Genomic DNA, 18,725 nt, shown 5'->3' with positions numbered 1-18,725 from the left:
AAAGATCCTCTTTTTGTCAACGGCACTTTGTTGAATAGGGTGTGATTACCTCTATTGTTCAAATAATTTCTCTTTGAGAGCCTTCCAGTAATTAGCATTCACGAACATGCGTCTCTAACTCCAAGTGCTCACCACTCAAATATCCGTATTTTACGCCTGTTAATATTCATCCAAACAGGAAAAGTCAAATCCCCTTTTAAGAGTACAAATTAAATTTTATGACACATTTAATATTATGAGAGATGGATCTGAAATAACCGCACAAATCCTCTTTATTAAAGAGGACATTACCCTGCGTACACAGGAACTCATTTTGCTCCTAATTCATCTTGTTATGGACGTGCTGATTGAAACACCTCCATTTGGCGGAGTCTAAATGCTTGTTATAACAGTCAGTGAGTGGTCCATCGGTGATATTCCGGTGATAGACTTTAATAAGTGGTTTGAGTGGACCTCTGAACTCTGCATGTTAAAATTCAAATGTTAAAACTGTGCAGTTACATCATGGCAGAGGCAAACGCTCAACAGAAATAGATTGTATGTAAATATGTAGGATTTCATGTCCCTTAACTTTTGGCAGGGGTGTTATTAATAGAAATTGTTATAAATCTAACACTTGCTATAATTTTCATAGATTTTATTTGATCTCTGTTGTGAAAAATCACAGCTGTCACAAAAAATGATGCGAGGAGTCTTGTCTCTGTATTAGGCAAAGCCTTTAGGAGGTTTGCTGAACAAAATTTTCTGAAGCTTTTTCAAACCCAACACCATTATTACAGGTGTAGACAATACTGGCCAAAGCGCACACACCTTGGAGCCACAACTAATAGTGTGTCAGAGCCGTTTGTTCATTTGCTTCATATTACCTTTAGGGTATATGACGCTTTGTTTGTGAACGAGAAAACATTTCATTTCTTTGCTAGACAATTGAATTCACCCCCAACCCCGCCGTGCAACAGCAATGTCATTAGGTATCAACAGCATTAGTTTTCATGATGAGTGGCTCTTTGCCCTGCTTTAGTCATCCTCCTCCTTTCCCTAGAATGCTTTGCACAGCAAGATCCCCGGAATGTGATGACTTGTTTTGGATATGCGAATGAGAATGAATTCATTTCGTTACCATGGTGTCTTTATTTTCCGTTTTTGGTATCTCTGGGTATGAATTATATCTTGAGGCAATGACATCTGACAACAAAAACCTCACAACATTTACCTTAACAAACACTTTACGCCCCTAGGAACGCGACATTGTTTCATAATTTAGGAGAGCGTTTTGTGCAAAGGTGCCATACTCGACAGATGGCGTGCATTGGATGAATGTACTGGAGAGGATTAATAACTGGATTCTCCCACAATGCAATTCATGATGAACGGTATTGTTGTGTTTTCAGCTCAGCGCCCTCCTTCAATCTTATCTTAGCTAAAACACCCCACACTCAAAAACCAGTGGACGGACTCGGATTGCTAATGGGATTGCTAATCCTTAGTTTGTTTCCATGTAAATCTTACCGCTAATGGAGATGCCCCTGTCCTAGTAAATAAAACTGATTTAGCTGGTTTTCCTGGCAAACTGTTAGTGAGTAGATGGGGATTGCTAGGAACACAACTATAATATGAAAAGAAAGCAAACATCTAAATCTCGAGACCTGGGCAGCTAGACTTGTCATTGAAAGCAGAATAATATGCTTAAATAAGTGTTTTAGAGATCTATCTGGGCTTTAGAGGTCATCCTAAACTTTGACATTGTTTTCCAGCTGACATTTGCTGACCGTTAGTTTTTTTTTCTTAAGGTCTGTTTGAGTCAATAGCTGGGTTTCCAACACCCTGCTTTTATGCGCATTTTGAAGTATCACATCAGAATCGAGTGATGGAAATGCTGAATTTTGAATAAAAATGCCTTAATTCGCAAAAAAGTTTTTACACTCGCTTGAGGTGGTTTTTGACTAGTGTGAAAAAGGGTTAATGCTAATAATGAGAGATGGAAATGCATTTTGCGAATAAATTCCTCTAAGTGCATAAAAAAAGTCATGTGACGGTAAATCCTGACTAACCAGCAGACCGATCTCATTCCACAGCATCTAAAATGTTGTTATGGTCATTCAGAAATGCACGAGCAAAGTCTGACATCAAACTATTTTTGTATAATTACCTCCCAGAACTGTTAAACGACTGAGTTCATCTACCTCTGAAATAGCTGTAACCGCATTCATGGTGTTTCATCTGCTCGTTCTGAGGTGCAAGTAATTTATTATATATGAAAATTATTATATTCAGTAGCTTCTCCTACTTTTCTTAGTGATGTATAGTGCCAGTTTATAAGGAAGTGACGATTTTGTCCTCTTTGACTTGTTGGATGGAAACGGTGCTTGTTCGCAAATGTTTTGTGAGATATTCCAATTTTCTGCAGAAGTTAAATTTGCAAATTTGGATGGAAACCTGGGTAATGATGGGTATTTTTTCTTTATTTTAATAGTAGGACCAATTTTTTGTTTTTACTTTATGTCCCCTAAAATATCAAAATGAAATATAATTCAGATATTAAAAAAAAAAAAAAAAAAAAAAAAAACCTATCATAGAAGAGGCATATTCAAATCATTGTGTGGAAATAGGTCCAAACAGAAATGAGTGTCATGCTGTTGACCCATTTACCTACAGTATGAAAAAGCAGACTTGTAGCATTTGTATTGCTTTTGTTTTATAGTTTGATATCTTTGGGTATCATATTTACATTTGTTTCTGACTTCTGCATTTGTGTTCCTTTTTTAAAATGCTTTATTCCATTTTGGACTGAATAATGATTAGACAAGATGTCTTTTATGTTGATGGGTGGGATTCTGTCACTTACTGACATGTGCCGTCTTCAAACACAACTGAATAATCAGATCCTAATGAACATTGACATTTTGACACTAAACCATGTGAACACCATAGTTGGGATGTGGACAAACCCCTGTCTCTGAGAGATAAAATCCCTGTGTGACACAAAGACATCTCGGCCATTTTCTGACCTGACAGGAACTGGCCTTTTTTTTTTTACTTTCTTGGTCCCTCTTGATGCAACTCTCTTGTTAGGTCCAATGAACAGTCCCAAACAGAGGGTGTCCGGTGACACATTTATTTGCTTCAGCTCACATATCTACATTCTTGTTCATTTATTTTACTCCATTATTTTACAATGGAGTGACCTACCTTGACTATTTTTTTAACATGCAGTATATGTACATATACACAGTGCAGTGATGCAAACAACCTGGTGTTCATAAGTAAATGTGGGTGTTTCTCATTAACTGTGTTTGCTTCAACATGAGTCTGTGCATGTTCTGTTGGCAGAGCTGCAGAACCTGTTTGAGACAGGAGCCAACATTGTGCGTCTGTTGAAGAGGTAATTGATAGTCTGAGAACTGTTTTTACTGCAGGTACATCCACCCTGCAGCCACAGCGGGGGATAAGGGGTGGGTGTATGTAGCAGTGAGTGCAGAAGGGTGAAAATCAAAGATCACCGAGTGGGAAAAGAAGGTCTAGACAGTGTGGAAGAGGCAGGAGATAGATAGCGAAGCAGTAGATGGATGACCTAAACAAGATGGATTTTATGTCAGGTTCCGGACCATCTATTTCATGCGACACATTACAGTGCCGCCATGTCTCAGCCAAGCAGATGGAAGGATTTCTATTTTTGCCAGGTAATGGCAGAGATGTGAAATAGTCTTTACCCTCAAGATTCACAGCATCTCAAACTGAAAATAGAGAGGATGTTGTCGGCTGTCAACTAAACAGACGGTCACCCCTTTACCGACAACACTGAGGTCTTCAAGGTGAAATATTAAGCAGAATCTTTGAGGTACTTACTGATTAAAAACTATATATCTATATCTATATATGTAATATATATATATACATATATAGATATATTACATATATATATATATAATATATATATATATATAATATATATATATATAGGATATATTACACATATATATATATATATATATATCATATATATATATATATATTATAATATATATATATATATATATATATATAGAATATTATGCAAACAGATATACTATTTACAGGTGACAAATCAAATACAAAACAGCCAACATGATTTGTGTGAGTAAGTGAGTGATTGTGTGTGTTATAAGGATGATAATGATGATGGTAATAATAGCATTAATGAAAAATTGGAGGATGGAGGATGAGGAGGTTGATAGGTAATAATAGTAGTAATAGTAGTAGCAATAATAATAATAAAATCAAAACAACATAAAAATTAGTAATTAATATTATATATATATAAAGATGTGTCATAAAAATAGTATTAATTTGTAAATAGTAATAGTAGCAATAATAACAATATTAACAATAAACACATTCATCAGGAACAAGGGGGAGTTTGGAGGATCAAGAAGAGGACAAATAGTAATAATAATAATAATAATGGTAGTAGTAGTAATAATAACGACACTAACAACAATATTAGTAATAATAATATTAATAAAGCAATAAATGGTGAGGTATTGTAAGGCTGCCTCTTGGCCCTCCGAGAGCACGGCATAAAAAACAAAAACAAAAAAAAAACTATATATTTTAACATTCTATCTGTCCGGTGTAATTACTCTGGAATATCTGGGTTTATGGGACCCCGAGTGGAAAGAATTTCCGCATTAATATTTTGAAAACCAGCTAGACCAGGGGTGTCCAAACCTGCTCATGGAGAACCAATGTCCTGCTGAAGTTTTCTCCAACCTGCCCAAACACATTTGCCTGAAACCTTCTAATATGGCCTGAATATCCTGATTACCTGATTTAGGTGTGTTTAATTAGGATTGGAGCTAAACTCTGCAGGGTAGAGTCTTAAGACATGGATTTAAGAAGTAATGTTTTTTAACTTGAGGAGCAGGGCCAGTGCGCTCAAAAAACTAATCTAGGATAAGGGTTATCAGTAGTCAACCTTTGTGTCCCATCCCTAATGGACATGATGTGCACCTCAAAGTTATTAGCAGGTGTGTTTGTGGTTCAGTGGCTTTTCTTGTCAACCAAGTGCACATTTTAGTGGTATATTGATGGATCTTGTCCTGTACTGTTGTTCCTCAATCACATCTGACTTTTTTGGAGTACATCAGCTCAAATTCAATTGCCAGGTGTTTTTTTTTTTTTTTTTTTTTTGGTAGCTGTTATTATAATTTAAGTGAGAGGTTTCACCTTTTGTCTTAATGTGGTCCTTCAATTCTTATATAGCACTGATGGGGAGGGAAACAGTGTGGCAGTATAAACCCATATTGGAGAAAAGCACATTGACTCTGCTTTGGAGACGGAGGCCATGGTGGCTCTTTTGATCTCGTTTCTTTTAAGTGAAACCCTGGGTAATTTGCCTGTCGCGGTCAAAGTGAGTCACAAGCTGTCAGAGAAACCCTTTATGCTATGGAGAGTTTCGGTGAAAAGCAACTATCAGGCTAATCCCTCTCTTCTTCCACTCAGCTTCGCTGTGCACTGCCCGGTTAGTTACAACCATCGCCAAGTTGGAGCGAAAGAAACTAATGACTTCATCTGCATGAAATAAGGGAACAGAACACATTCCCTTACCTGTCACTCTCACCGGTGGGAAGCAACACTACAGGTTTGTATGATTCACCCCTGAATGTTAATGGAGCTGCCCAGCTTGCCTCCATGTTAGTTTCTCTTCACAAAGGCAGCTAATAACCCATATCGAGTCTGATCTGCCAACATCTTGGAAGCCGGGCCTCATTTAAATTCTGTCCCCTGGTTACAGGCGTTCAAGAAGCAGCCACTTGCCACCTCGCCGGTCTGAGGTTTGTTGGTTTGTCTTGGACGGGAAGTCTGTTAGTGCTTGAATTAGCCTTGTGCTCTCATGGCAGCCACCCCTGACGTCTGCTGCCCTGTGACATCGCCTCTTCCTCCTCCCAATCGCTGCTTGCTCTTTTACATTTTAAATCCGGAGCCTCACGAGACCGATGGGGATATGGCTCCATCTGCCACAGCTGTCTGTTGTTGAGCTGAGAAACGGAAAGAGAGAAAGGCAGCGGACCCCACAGTGAGATGCGTCCGCAGCTTGCCCACACCTGTAGGACTTGCTCGGCAGGAAGCAGAAGTTTAGCGTAGTTTGCAGAATGAATGGCGGTTTGATTATGAGATTTGCTTATTTGCGAGTCCTTGAGTCAACCTAAAACCTGATAAGGTGTTCCTCCACTTCCTGATCTTCATATCCAGCAGTGTAAATGGATGAGTTGTACCTGTGAAATCTCATTTGCCTTATTTAATGCATAATTAGAGGAAATAATGACTCCCAGGTTAACCCGTTTTCCCATGGCGATCCTCCTGTTTTCATCCTTTAGAATGTTCCCCTACTAAAAATTGGTGCAGTGTATGCTAACAGGCCTCCTACGGTTAATCCCATCTTTGACTTAACACAGCAAAGGACTTACACCCTCAGAAAACAATGAGTCTTGCATTGCTTCCAGTCAAGGAGAACGTTCGCACATTAGCAAGAGCTTTTTTCCGCAAACCATGACCAGAAAACCAGTATTGTGAACCATATTCTTGCCCCACCTGAGTTTCTACAAAGGATTGTGTTTCAGGGCTGGACTGAAGACTTGAAGAAAGCCACTTGCATTTGTAGTTGCTAACATCAGGCTTTATGCCATTCTCTGCTACTTTCTTTAGAGTCACTTGTCTGAAGATTGATTAGGTCTTAGTTTTCAGATAGCTGTTCGACTTTGCAGCTCTTGCTCTCATGCTGTGCTTTCTACAGTGATTTAGGACGTGGTGTTGATGATTTTTCATAAGTGAAATATATCTTTCTAGAGGAAACGTTCCTTCTTAAAGGACTGTTTTTAATCTCCAACAATTATTCAATGAGTTTTGCTCAAAGAATGTAATTCAGTGAACAGGCATCTTGAACTTTTGGCCAATTACAGACATTTTGTGAGTCACATTTAGAAAAAAAGAATGTCACAATAAAAATATATATGATATCCAATGGTCCTGAAAAGAAGCTTATTTTTTTTTTAAAGCAAACTATTATTTCTTTCTACTTTCTCTTGATTTAAGGTTATAGTATGTGTCCAGATATGTTTTTGACAAATTGTGGTGAGTATTCACTAGGGTTGTGCCAATAGACGTTTAGTGTATCGACGATTGTCAGAGATAATGCCTGTGGCTTGTTTGTTCAATCATATTTCTTTTTCCGCATTTTGCGCGTTATAACCAATCGCACATCATGCAGTTGAGTTTATGAATGCATTGTCCAATCTGAAGAATTCAGATAAATCATCGCCGAAGCACTAAAGTTTTATTGTTGACTGAATTCTGCTCTTTTGCGAATTCTCTCACCATAAACAACAAAGTGCAGATGCACGTGTGATGTAAGTATAAGAGTTTTTTCATCATACAATGCAGACAGCTTTGCTGATTATGATTTTGTTAATGTAAATGTTCTTTGCTCATTTTCTGTAACTGCTGTTCGGATAACTGAGGAAATATAAGCATTATAATTAGTAACTTACAATGTTTCTGTTAAAAAATGTTATCACGTTAAATACAAATTCAGTCATATTAAAAATATTTTATATATTTAGTTAATAGATTACACTAACATTTGGCTTTTTTAACCTTACCCTGAAATTGGTTCACTCTCCGGCTATGAAACTAAGTAAGTAAATTCTGTCAAGGTATATGCATACGCCTCCTTCGATTACATATAATGGCTAGTGTAGCCAAAATCCCAACAAAATCCATTGCCATGACTTATCGCGAGAGAGAAAAATTAGGTTTTAGTCACATAACATTGGTTAATGGAAACACTGTCATTTCGAAATACTTTTTTATCGACATTTAGCCTATAAAATATTGCCAAAATTTTGCGAAAATCTGTAATGGAAAAGCTCCTTATAGAGCATATAGCCCAACACTAGTATTCACATGAAAACTACTTAAAAAATGTCAGATTCCATGTTTAAGAGGCATTTTGTTCTAATGAAGTGTTTCATTGTCAAGATGTGCTTATTCAGTCTCCGGCAGTATTGATTCAGGTGTCAGAGGTCTCTGTTGACAAGCCTTCTGTTTGTTTGTGTGGATTGAGCACCGGTGCCGATGCTGAGGGTAAACTTAGCAAGCTGTGGGGGATTCAGAGGCATTGTGTTTCTTTGTTGTATACGTAGTGGTCGACTTTGTTTGAACTCGTTTTGTGCTCAACTCTTGGTGTATTTTTGTGATTGTATGTTTGTTTGTTTTTAGGTAAAGAAGAAATTGGAGGTTTAAGTGCTGGCCAGAACCTTTAGATAATTCATCTAATAACCCATAGTCCAACTTCAGAGTCCAATTTCATGTAGCTTTTGCTTAAAACATTCTTATCCAGTCACATCTATTCAAGCCCCACTGTGTGAAGTCATGTATCTTGGGTCATATTTGTCATTGTCATTAGATAAATAATTTTTTTGTTCACAAAACCTCTTTGCACAATACATTTGCACCTCTGTTTCATGCTGTGACATCAATAATAACTCAACAGTGAATTCCACATCAAGCGTTTCTTCGGTGTTTGTTTTACTGTGTGTGTAGTACACAATCTCATTTCTGTTGAATTACTCTGCGATTGATTTGTGGCTGCAGGAAGGAATGAGAAGTCTTTTGGTAATCTTCAAAATATGACAGTAAATCTCCTGGTTATGTCTTATTCAGAGAGCTTTTGCTTCTTTTCATTGGCATTTATACTGAATAAATGACTGAGCTGTCAGCACATCTGATGCCATCTATCTAAGAGTCAAATGTGATTGCAGGCTCGCATCATGATGGAAAGGACTGAGGGAACGTTTGGTCATCCACTCACTAAAGAGACCTTAAAGATGGTTCTTCTGTTTATGTCTCACGTGTACTGTGTGTATGTCAATACTCCAGGCCTATACATTTCTCATATGAGTCATATTACATTCCACTGTACTTAGGGCTTAATGTAATACTTTAATGTAAACAAAGAACTTTTCATGGAGATGTATACATGCATTGAAAGAGTTTAAATGCCAAGCACGATACGCCAGTGAAAACTGTAGCCAATATGCTTACGACTGATAGTATTCTGAACTGTTTTGTCTAAAAAATGTAAATTTAAACTACTAAAATGAACTATAATTTTTCAAAATGGCAACTATCCTATCCTGGTATTGTTGTGGTATGTTTAAGGAAAACATTTCACTCAAAAAATGCTAATTTGTTTTGCATTGTTTTGGAAATTATTTGCTCATTTACATTTGCTAGATGTTGCCACTTTATCAATGAAAAGAGTTGTTTATCAGTAAGCTTATGAGCACAAAGGGTTGTTATAAGCTGAACTCGAGCATGTTGTTGTTGTTATTTTGCAGTGCAGACCTCTATGTCAAGAGAAACCGTCTCCCACATCAAGTGTAGCACCAAGTAATTTGCTTACCTTCCACTTCTATTTGATTTCATCTGATTTACCGTCTCCTGTTTGCTCTCAAAGTTATCTAAGACTTTCTCTTGGGTCATATGTTTTATAAACTTGTCAAAGTATGAAAGATTAAACTTGAACATCAGTGCTGTAGTCGAAATCATAGACTAGGCTAAACCAGGAGCTGTGGCCTGTGCTGTTTATGGTGTCGGACAATTTTCTTCAACATGGGTCTTGTTGTAAGGAACCAGCTTTATCTTCCCTAAAGACGTCAATAAGGTTGTCTACACAAGGCCCTGCCATAGATCTCCTGTTGTCTTTATCTCTGGATGGGCCATTAAGGGAAAAGCAATCACTGGCGTCGGAGTGGTTGGAAGGAGATGTGCCTAAAGAGTGACAAGGAGAGAAGTGTTTATTTATCCTTGATGGTAGGAACACAGTGGACCTAAGATGAGATTCCTGGGTCGTTCACACTGATGAGACTCTGCAGAGGCGGGAGTAATGAACCTTTGCTTAGTTACAGATCGACGACATATTAGCATATCACAATGCAAAATTTCTAGTCACATATTGATCTGTAATGACTGAGTTTGTATTATGTACCAGTTAAAGGTCAGTAAAAGACTGAAAAAAAAAAACATTATTTTTTTATTACTTCTGTTCAGAAAAGAGGCATTAATTTGATTAAAAAATAAATAAATAAATAAAAATTTAAGACCTGAATTGTAAAAATATTAAAATAGGAAGTGTATATTATGCAGATTTTTATTAAATAAATCCAATTGTTCCAATTCCATAATGAATATATATATATATATATATATATATATATATATATGTGTGTGTGTGTGTGTGTGTGTGTGTATGTATGTATATATATATATATATATATATATTGCTTTATTAAATATTAAAAAGAAAAAATATATATTTTTATCTTTTTCTTCTGCTTCTGGGGTGAAATATGACTCATAGACACAAGCATCCTTGCAGTTGTGTAACTTTTTGTTCTTTTGCCTCCTGCTACTTCTGCTTAATTCACATTTTTGATAAAGCTATCTGTAAGTATAAGCATCAACATAGTATTTCTACAAAAAAAAAAAAGTAATTATGTGATCTCACGTGATACGAGATGCACACGAATAACTGCAAGTGGCATTTGTTCAATGATGATCCTTATTCAGATCATAATCCTTAATAATCCACTGGATTCATGCTAAAAGCACAATGCATTTGAGTAATGGACGCTAGTATAGCCTAGTTTTCTAAAATGAAACAGTGACTTTTCAACAGCGTTGTGAGATTGATGGTTGTTTGATCTGGGTTTATTGCGCAATATTACTTCTCCTTGGGTAAATCTCACATGATGTATATGTTCGCACCGCTATTGTGCTGTTATCAGTTTATTTACTCGTTCTCTCCATAACCCCAGCCCGAACAAACAATTTAGGCGTGGTGTAAGAGCTTGTTGATTGGCAGGCAGGTTTTAAATTATTGGTTTTTGACTAAAAAGTGGATCAGTTGGCTAATCCTACCAGTGTTTTCCAAATGTAGGTCATGCTCGAAGCGCAGTCGAAGTCTCGATTTTCCCTCTCTCTCTCCATTGGTGACCTAATCAAGTGCTCTTTTTTGATATGCCTCCAAAGGTAGTGAAGGCTTCTTACTAGAATGATTGCTGCAGCCTCCAGGTGTTTTGGTAAAACTGAGCTATGACTCAACATATACGTCGTCTCTTGTTATTTTTGAACACAAAGAACCTTTTGTCAAGAAAGATTAACAAAAAGCCTTTTGGATGAAAAAATAAACAGTCTTTAAACACCTCCCTGTTAGGATCTGTTCATTGTTTCTTTTGGCACTCTCTCACAAACACGGCAGCCAAGCATATCAGCACGCATCCAACATGCATCCGAAATCAGTGTGTTAATAATTGGCTAGTCAACACCTCCTCAGGTGAATTGAGTACTTCTCACCTAGCGAGAGACTTGAGCCTTTGTTGTGGTTCTTTTCACATTCCTGCTTGTTAAATTCACCGACCACTCAAACTGTGGAAATTATTAAACTGATAAAATCAGACAAGTGAACGCATTGATGTCAAAGTGGCAGATGTAATGTTTTTGTACACTTAATTGCAAGTTAATTGCAGTTAAATTAAAATGAATTATAGTTTAAATATGTAATAACTCCAATTAGCTTAACTTTAGAGTGTTTTTGTCCAATTTATATGGTTATATGTCATTTGATAATTCCCTCTGTTGTCTTTGAAATATGGAATTCTGCGGAATGTTCTGACAAGCATTTATGGTAAACTAAAAAATATTTAAATGGCATTTCTATTGAAACCTGTATATGATGTGTTTAAATATTTTTGGAATTACACCTTTGGAATTACACCTACATTTTATAATATATTAACTTTACATGTTATACAGAATAACACACTACACTTAAAATTTTAATCATACTTGACATGCTTTAGTATGTTAGTCAACATATCAAAATGAGTGTACTGCTTTAAAACATGACAAGATAAAAAAAAAAAAGATTTAAAATATATTTTAAACATTTAATTTGACATTTACTGTATATGATTTTACACAACACATTGTACTTCAATGCATTTTGCAACTTTTTGTCAATAACCTCTAGAAAGACGTTAGCGTGACAAGTTTAATTGTTTTAAATTTGAGCAGCTCAACTTGACAAGCTGCAGTTTCAACATAACTTCCCCTATAGTCTGGCAGTTTCATAGACCTCGGATATTGTGAGTGCTGATTTAAAGCAGCATTCATCCTTAGGGAACTGTGTGTGTGTGTGTGGGGCTATACTGTATTACCTCTGCACTTCAGGAGATCTGGAGCCATCTGTACAGAGCCACTTTACAACCTTAATGGTGGACGGTTATTGGGAATTCCCAATTCTCTCTTGTCCTTTTGATATTTAGCTAACCGGCAGCAGATTATGGGTTTAGTTTACTTTGATAAAAGAGCATTTGCTTACCTCATTAACCCTGTTGCCCCTAGACAGACCACTCAATTCATCACGCCTGCACTCAATAGTGTGCATGCCTGTTTGTCCTACCTTGAATCAAATGCTAACACGTGTTTGTCTCTGTGTTCCTCAGGTTTTAGTCTATGATTGAGTGAGAGCGGGGACCAAGGGGGAGCAGTGCCAACCTGGAACATGGTGCCTAATATTTGCATGTCCGTGCCCCTCCTGCCCGTTGGGCTTCCTCTTCTGCTACTGCTGAGCTGCGTGCAATTCTCCTCTCAGGCAGACAGTAAGTACAACACTTCAGCTGACTAGTCATTTTTTCCCATGCCTTTTCCTGTACCTTGTGAAATTGGAAGTGCATTGCTTTGTGGAATTGTTTGCAGGCATGAGCGAACACTCTAATGCTATACTCGCGTGGCACCATATGAACCCGAAATTCAAACAAACTGTTCACCTGAACTTTCACTGGCTTTTAGATGAGTGATGCATTTCTGTTGATCAGAACGCAGTTCTCGTGGGCCACACTGCTTTATTGTCCTTGTGAATGAGCGTGTGGATCGCTGAGATGTGGCGTGAGTGACATGGCAATGTTGTGGGTGCCACGGGTCGAGCGGGGGTCAAGGCTCTGTTCTGGCATGGGTCAGAGAGCCATTTAATTCGCCATGTGACCCGTCTGCACCGCTGTCACAAGGCTGTTGTAATTCCATTAGGCCTCTCTCTCTCTCGCATCGGCTTGCTCGCCGTCTTTCTTTTTCGCTTGCTTCATTTAACCTTTAAATCTTTCAGCCGTTCAGAGGCGGCGCTAGCATAAGGGTAACCTTGAAGCTTCTTCTCTTGACTTCTGTTGACACTTTTAAAGTCGCAAAGCTTTTGTGATTGAAAAACCTGCCTCTGCTTTCTCGATGAAGGCTTTTTCAAAACGATCTCTGATGCAAAGTAACTCTGACTGTATTTCAAAAAATGTAAAGAAGTGTTTCGAATCTGAAACATGCCATCAAATCAGTCTTTCTTTTATTCAAATGAAACATTTGATGAGAAATTCTTAATTTTATATTTAGCAGAGGCTTTTATCCAAAGCGACTGACAAAAGAAGACAATAGATGCAATTAAATAAAAAAAGTGCAACTGTATGTACAGTAAGTGTTCTGAAGTGCTATTAGTCTAATGCTGTACACAAATAGCATTTTTTTTTTCAAGGTAAAGGTCAGTTAAAGTGACTTTGTGCTTCTTTGGGATGGCGACACAATCCACTAGCAGAACACAAGCTTGAAACATGAATTGAACATGTAACCAAAATTGACTTGAATGTAATTAAGACATTTTCAGTTTATGCCAAAAAATTTGTCTTCGTAATCATTTCTCAAAATATAATATAAACTTCCAGATAGATGCAGTTTATCTTTACATGTACTTATGTGCAAGGAAATTCTGTGGGCAAAATGTAATATGATTGTACACGCTCTGAATTTTGATTTTTGAACCCCATCTGAATTTCACATTAGATTTAATTTTGTTGAAATTTTACACCAGTATTTTTGCTGACATTTTTCTAATGGGACCACGTCTTAACATATTTGTTTTTACAGCCTTGATTTTCCTGTTTACTGTGTAATTCAGAGATGCATGGTATATCAAATATGACATTAGATATTTGCTCATGTGTCCTGTTTTTATATGCAGATTACCTTTGCTATCATCTAACATTCGTCTGAAACGCTGATAAATGTAGTCTTAAGTCTATCTGAAAATGCAGCTCTATTTTTCATACTGTACATTGTCATGTTTTGATGCCTAAATTCACTAAAAATTTAAACAAACCATTAAAATGATTGATTTTAGTGTCTTATTTTTTATTTATTTAGACTAAAAGAGTGTAGAACTTTAATATTGAGTATTCATCAGTTTTTAGTGCCAATAACATGCAAATAATGATTGGTTTGAATTTTAATACCAGTGCATCCCAATGAAAAACAGGTTACATGCCTGCTTCATGTTGACTTCACGCCTAACCAGAATAAAGACAGTCGTTGTCACACTGTCAATAAACTTTACACTTTTTTGCTTATTTCTATCATGAGTTTTGTGTTTTTTGTTCAGCGTTCTGCATGTTCATGTCTAGAGCATTAACACAGCACCCTCATTAGTGTCATCACATGCTGTCGGTGCTGTTGATGGTTTGAGAACGAGTCTCCGGGAGCTTTGCTCAAGGTTTGACTATACTTAAGGTTTCAGACACCTAAATCCTAGTGTGATACTGCTTTACGGTGACACTTCTTTGGTATAAATACTTTGTAAAGATGTTCAAACAAATAAAACTTTAAAAATAAAGGGGAGGTTAAATGTTGACTACCGCAAATGGTCTTTTTTGTGTTGTTGTCTGTAATCAGAGAGGGTTGAGTTGCTAAACATGAAAGAACTGGCTTTGCAACGCTCTGAATTATAGGGCAGTGGAGCCAGAACTACAGGGTGGGGCGTCGCGAACGTTGATCACCATGGTAACAGAGCCTACCTAAATCAGACAGATGAAAAATTAAGGGCACTTTCTTATTCTGAATGCTCAAAGAAGTCAAAATTACTCAGATTGCACAGGAGCTCCTGCGAGGAGACTGAGGGCTGTTCCTCGAGCCTTGTTTAGGTGGTTATGTCTCATTTGTGTGATTTAAAGCCACCCAAATTGCTTGATTGGAGTCTTCTTCATAACTGCTTCCTCCAGACGTTGTGTCTAGGGTTTACATGACAGCCTATTCCAGTCATTTTGGTCTTTAAGAAGATTGGAGATGCAAAATTTTGTCAAGAAATAAGCCACATTTTGTCACATTTTGATTTATCTAATCTATCTATCTGCATCTAAATCTTTATCTATCATCTATCTAATCTATCTATCCATCTATTATCCATCCATCCATCCACCATTCCAGCCATCCATCTATCCATTGTTTATCTTGTGACCTCTGAAAACAGTATATATCTATCTATCATCTATCTATCTATCATCTATCTATCTATCTATCTATCTATCTATCTATCTATCTATCTATCTGCTAGCTAGTGTTTATCTTGTGACCTTTGAAAACAGTATAGTTTATGCAATGAAAAGGATCATTATTTTTATACCAGTACAAAAAAGAAGACCTAAATTGTTATAGAAGCATCAGTATAGGGACTGAAGTGACTTGTGTATCATTTTTTTGAACTGGTTCATTTAAAAGAACCACTTGAATAAACCCATACACTAAAATGAATTGAACCTCCCAACGCTTCATTTGAGAGAGAGCATAAACAAAGTAGGTAAGCATGTTCGAGCATTACCTTGAATATCTGGACTGGAAAAACATGTACGCAATACAGTGTTACGAAACAATATTATTTTTTTATTTTTTTTTGAGGTGTAAGAAAAATAGCTTCCAGCTTGTTCGAAAAAGTAGCTTGTTGCTTGAAAAGCTGTTTTGTTTAAAGGGCACCTATTAGGCAAAATTCTCTTTTATATGTTTTACATGGGCATAAATGTGTGTTGGCCGTGTGTGTACACAACCACCCTATAATGATAAAAATCTGACTGCTCCTTTTTTTTAAAAAAATCCCCATAAATCATAAGCCATTTGCAGAATCTGTAAAATGTGACATCACATTTTACAAGCCCCACCCACGACTGTTGACGGACACTGCTGTATTAACAGAGACCCCACCCTGAGTGAGCCACACAAAATCTGCTATGTTTATCTAAAGCAGCATTCAAGTAAGAAAAGTTGTCTTATTAAAGCTACAGAAATTATTCATTCAAGAGCAGAGAGTGAATTTTTTATTTTTTTTTTGGATCATATTATCAGCATAGATAGCAGTATAGCTACTGTATATTACACTGCTCTCACTTAATACACAGATCTAATATAAACATGCGATTTCTTTCCCAGCTGTTCCCACCTTCAAGGACATAACCAACTGTGTTTTTCGAAGTGTTTTTAACATAAACCTGTGTTTATTTGACAGTTTAAGTGCAATAAGACATGAAAGATAACTTAGTTCAGTACTCACATGCCGTGTGACTGCTGCTTTCTGTGTGCGTGCCTCAGATGTGCGTGCACTCAGAAAACCCTACTGTATATCCAGAGTTTAAACTGATATGGCTTTAAAACGCATGATTTCAGCACAATAGACATGATTATCAACACCATAATAGGTGCCCTTTAAAACAGCCTATGGTCACGCTACTGAAAAATGTTTAATTAGTAGTTTATCACAACTTGAAACTACAGGCCTACTTTTAGTGTTGTGTAATGTCTTACTGGACCTACAGGCCTTGATACAGCTTTCTATTTCTAAAGAATGCTGCTAAAAATGTGCTAGTACAAGGTTTCTTCAAGGGCTTGTTGCATTTATCTGATTTAGCTGAACTTGTCAAATTACTTTTTTATTTTTTTATTTTTCCATTTGCAGTGGAATTTTTCTGATGCTATTTGTCTCTATATGTTGCGAGAGGCAGCTTGCAGCCATCTATCCATATATCGATCCTTTTCCGTCCTATCGCTTCTTGCTCTCTAATGACAAGAAGGTTTGTGATAATTCAGTTCTTTAAGCAAAAACTGAAGGTGCCTTAAAATCCCATCTGAAAGTCAAAGAGAAAGCTTTAATTTTTCACCCAGTCGAGCTTATTCTTTATATTCGGTACAAAATAATATCCTGTCAAACAGCCCACACATAAGGCCTACTGTTAGAGGAGCACTTAGGTATTGTGAAACACTTGCAAATAAGGACCCTTTACATTTTATCTTGGAGCACTATGTAGAAAACCACCTCTATAAATCAATTAAGCAAGCTATTGTTTTCCCGGCGGGCAGGGTAGGGCCGAATGGGTGGTCGGCGGCAAATTGGATTGTAATTTCAAGTGTCCATATGGTCACTGAGTGAAATTGACAGGAATAGAAATTGATTCTTTTTAATTAAAAGTAACCGTATCCTCAATCGAGTGGCACTTGCGAGGTAATTTTGTTAGTCCCCAGTTGTGATCCTTCAATGACAGACACCAGCGGAGAGCCGGCAAAAAGGAGAAATGGAGAGAGCAGAAGGTTTGCATAAGGCAGAATGGCAATATCACATCAATGAATTAAAGAACTGGTGAGCGGAGGTTAATGATGTGAGAGAGTTAATAGCTTAATTATGGCGGTCGATCGCAGGGCCGAAGGCAGGTCCCCAAACTCTCAGCTGTGGCCAGGATACAGTGCTGTCATCTGATGACAAGATCATCCAGTGTCCTTGACTGAAGGGCAGCCATAAAAGCTATTTGAACCATCATACATGTGTGAGTATGTCATCCTCCCATGCCACATACACCTTGTAATATCGCTGCTGTGAGAATGACCTCATCGTCAAGACAAAATTAAAGCCTGCAGGACCAGCATGCATCACATGATCACTGGTGCATTTCGATATCATGTAGTGTGTAACCACAAAATAAATAAATAATTTATTTTATTTTGTTTTATTTTTAACATTACAGCGTTTTTGATGCACAAAATATCGTTATCATAACAGTTATTGGTAATATTCCTTTCTTTATTTGGGATACTTGGATAGATTTTTTTTTGTTTTATATATATCTAGATATTTTATTTTGCATGTTAATTTCACTTGTTTGTACATTTATATTTACATTTATTAGACATTCTATCGAGATCGGGAATAGAAAAGAATAAAATGTCTTTCTAATAAAAGTTTATTAGAAAACTGTAATTATTTATTTATTTATTTATTTATTTAAATGACCTTAGTAGTCATCTTAGACTCACTTGAAGTTAATTTTTAAAATTCATTATTACTTTTATTAAATAACTCTGTTAAATGTAATGTTTAACCAGTTATCAACATTTTAATATTCATTATGATATTCATTTTGTGATTCCAAAATATAAATTTTTTAACTTTTTTAGTTATTTTGTGATGCCTAAATTCACAAAATGAGTGAATTGATTTTTTATGTATTTTTTTTTTATATATTTAGACAAAATAGTACAGAATTTAATATCAGTTGAACAGGCTTGTAATATCAGTGCATTTCTTATTTTCACTAGTGGTCTCAGACTTTTTAAACTTACTGTATGTCCTTCCACTTCACATGATTTTTCCTGTACTCTGTGTGCACACTATGTCTACAGTATATGTCAACAAATCTTTAAAGATGCACAGTGCACATTTTCAAGCAGTTGCTGCACTGTGAAGTTGCTGCATTGTCAAGAATCTTCTCCAAGAGCCTCTGTACAGCATCTGAGATGAGGGTTGTGGGGGCACTTCGGCTTGTTAATATCCATAAAGCGTT

General features: G+C 36.7%; 1 protein-coding gene across 1 annotated transcript in view; it reads left to right on the top strand.

Annotated features, from left to right (window-relative positions):
* Window positions 1-18,725, top strand: part of ptprfb (protein tyrosine phosphatase receptor type Fb) — a 185,210-nt gene that overhangs the window by 60,775 nt on the left and 105,710 nt on the right. Inside the window, exon 2 of the mRNA XM_042718042.1 lies at window positions 12,546-12,701. Within this exon, the coding sequence (XP_042573976.1) occupies window positions 12,605-12,701 (97 nt within the window). The 5' untranslated portion in view covers window positions 12,546-12,604. The remainder of the gene's footprint in view (window positions 1-12,545; window positions 12,702-18,725) is intronic.

This window comes from Cyprinus carpio, chromosome B2 (assembly GCF_018340385.1).
Source record: "Cyprinus carpio isolate SPL01 chromosome B2, ASM1834038v1, whole genome shotgun sequence".
NCBI lineage: Eukaryota > Metazoa > Chordata > Actinopteri > Cypriniformes > Cyprinidae > Cyprinus > Cyprinus carpio.
Note: the sequence above shows the minus strand (reverse complement) of the source record. Positions and strands in the feature narration are given on the sequence as shown.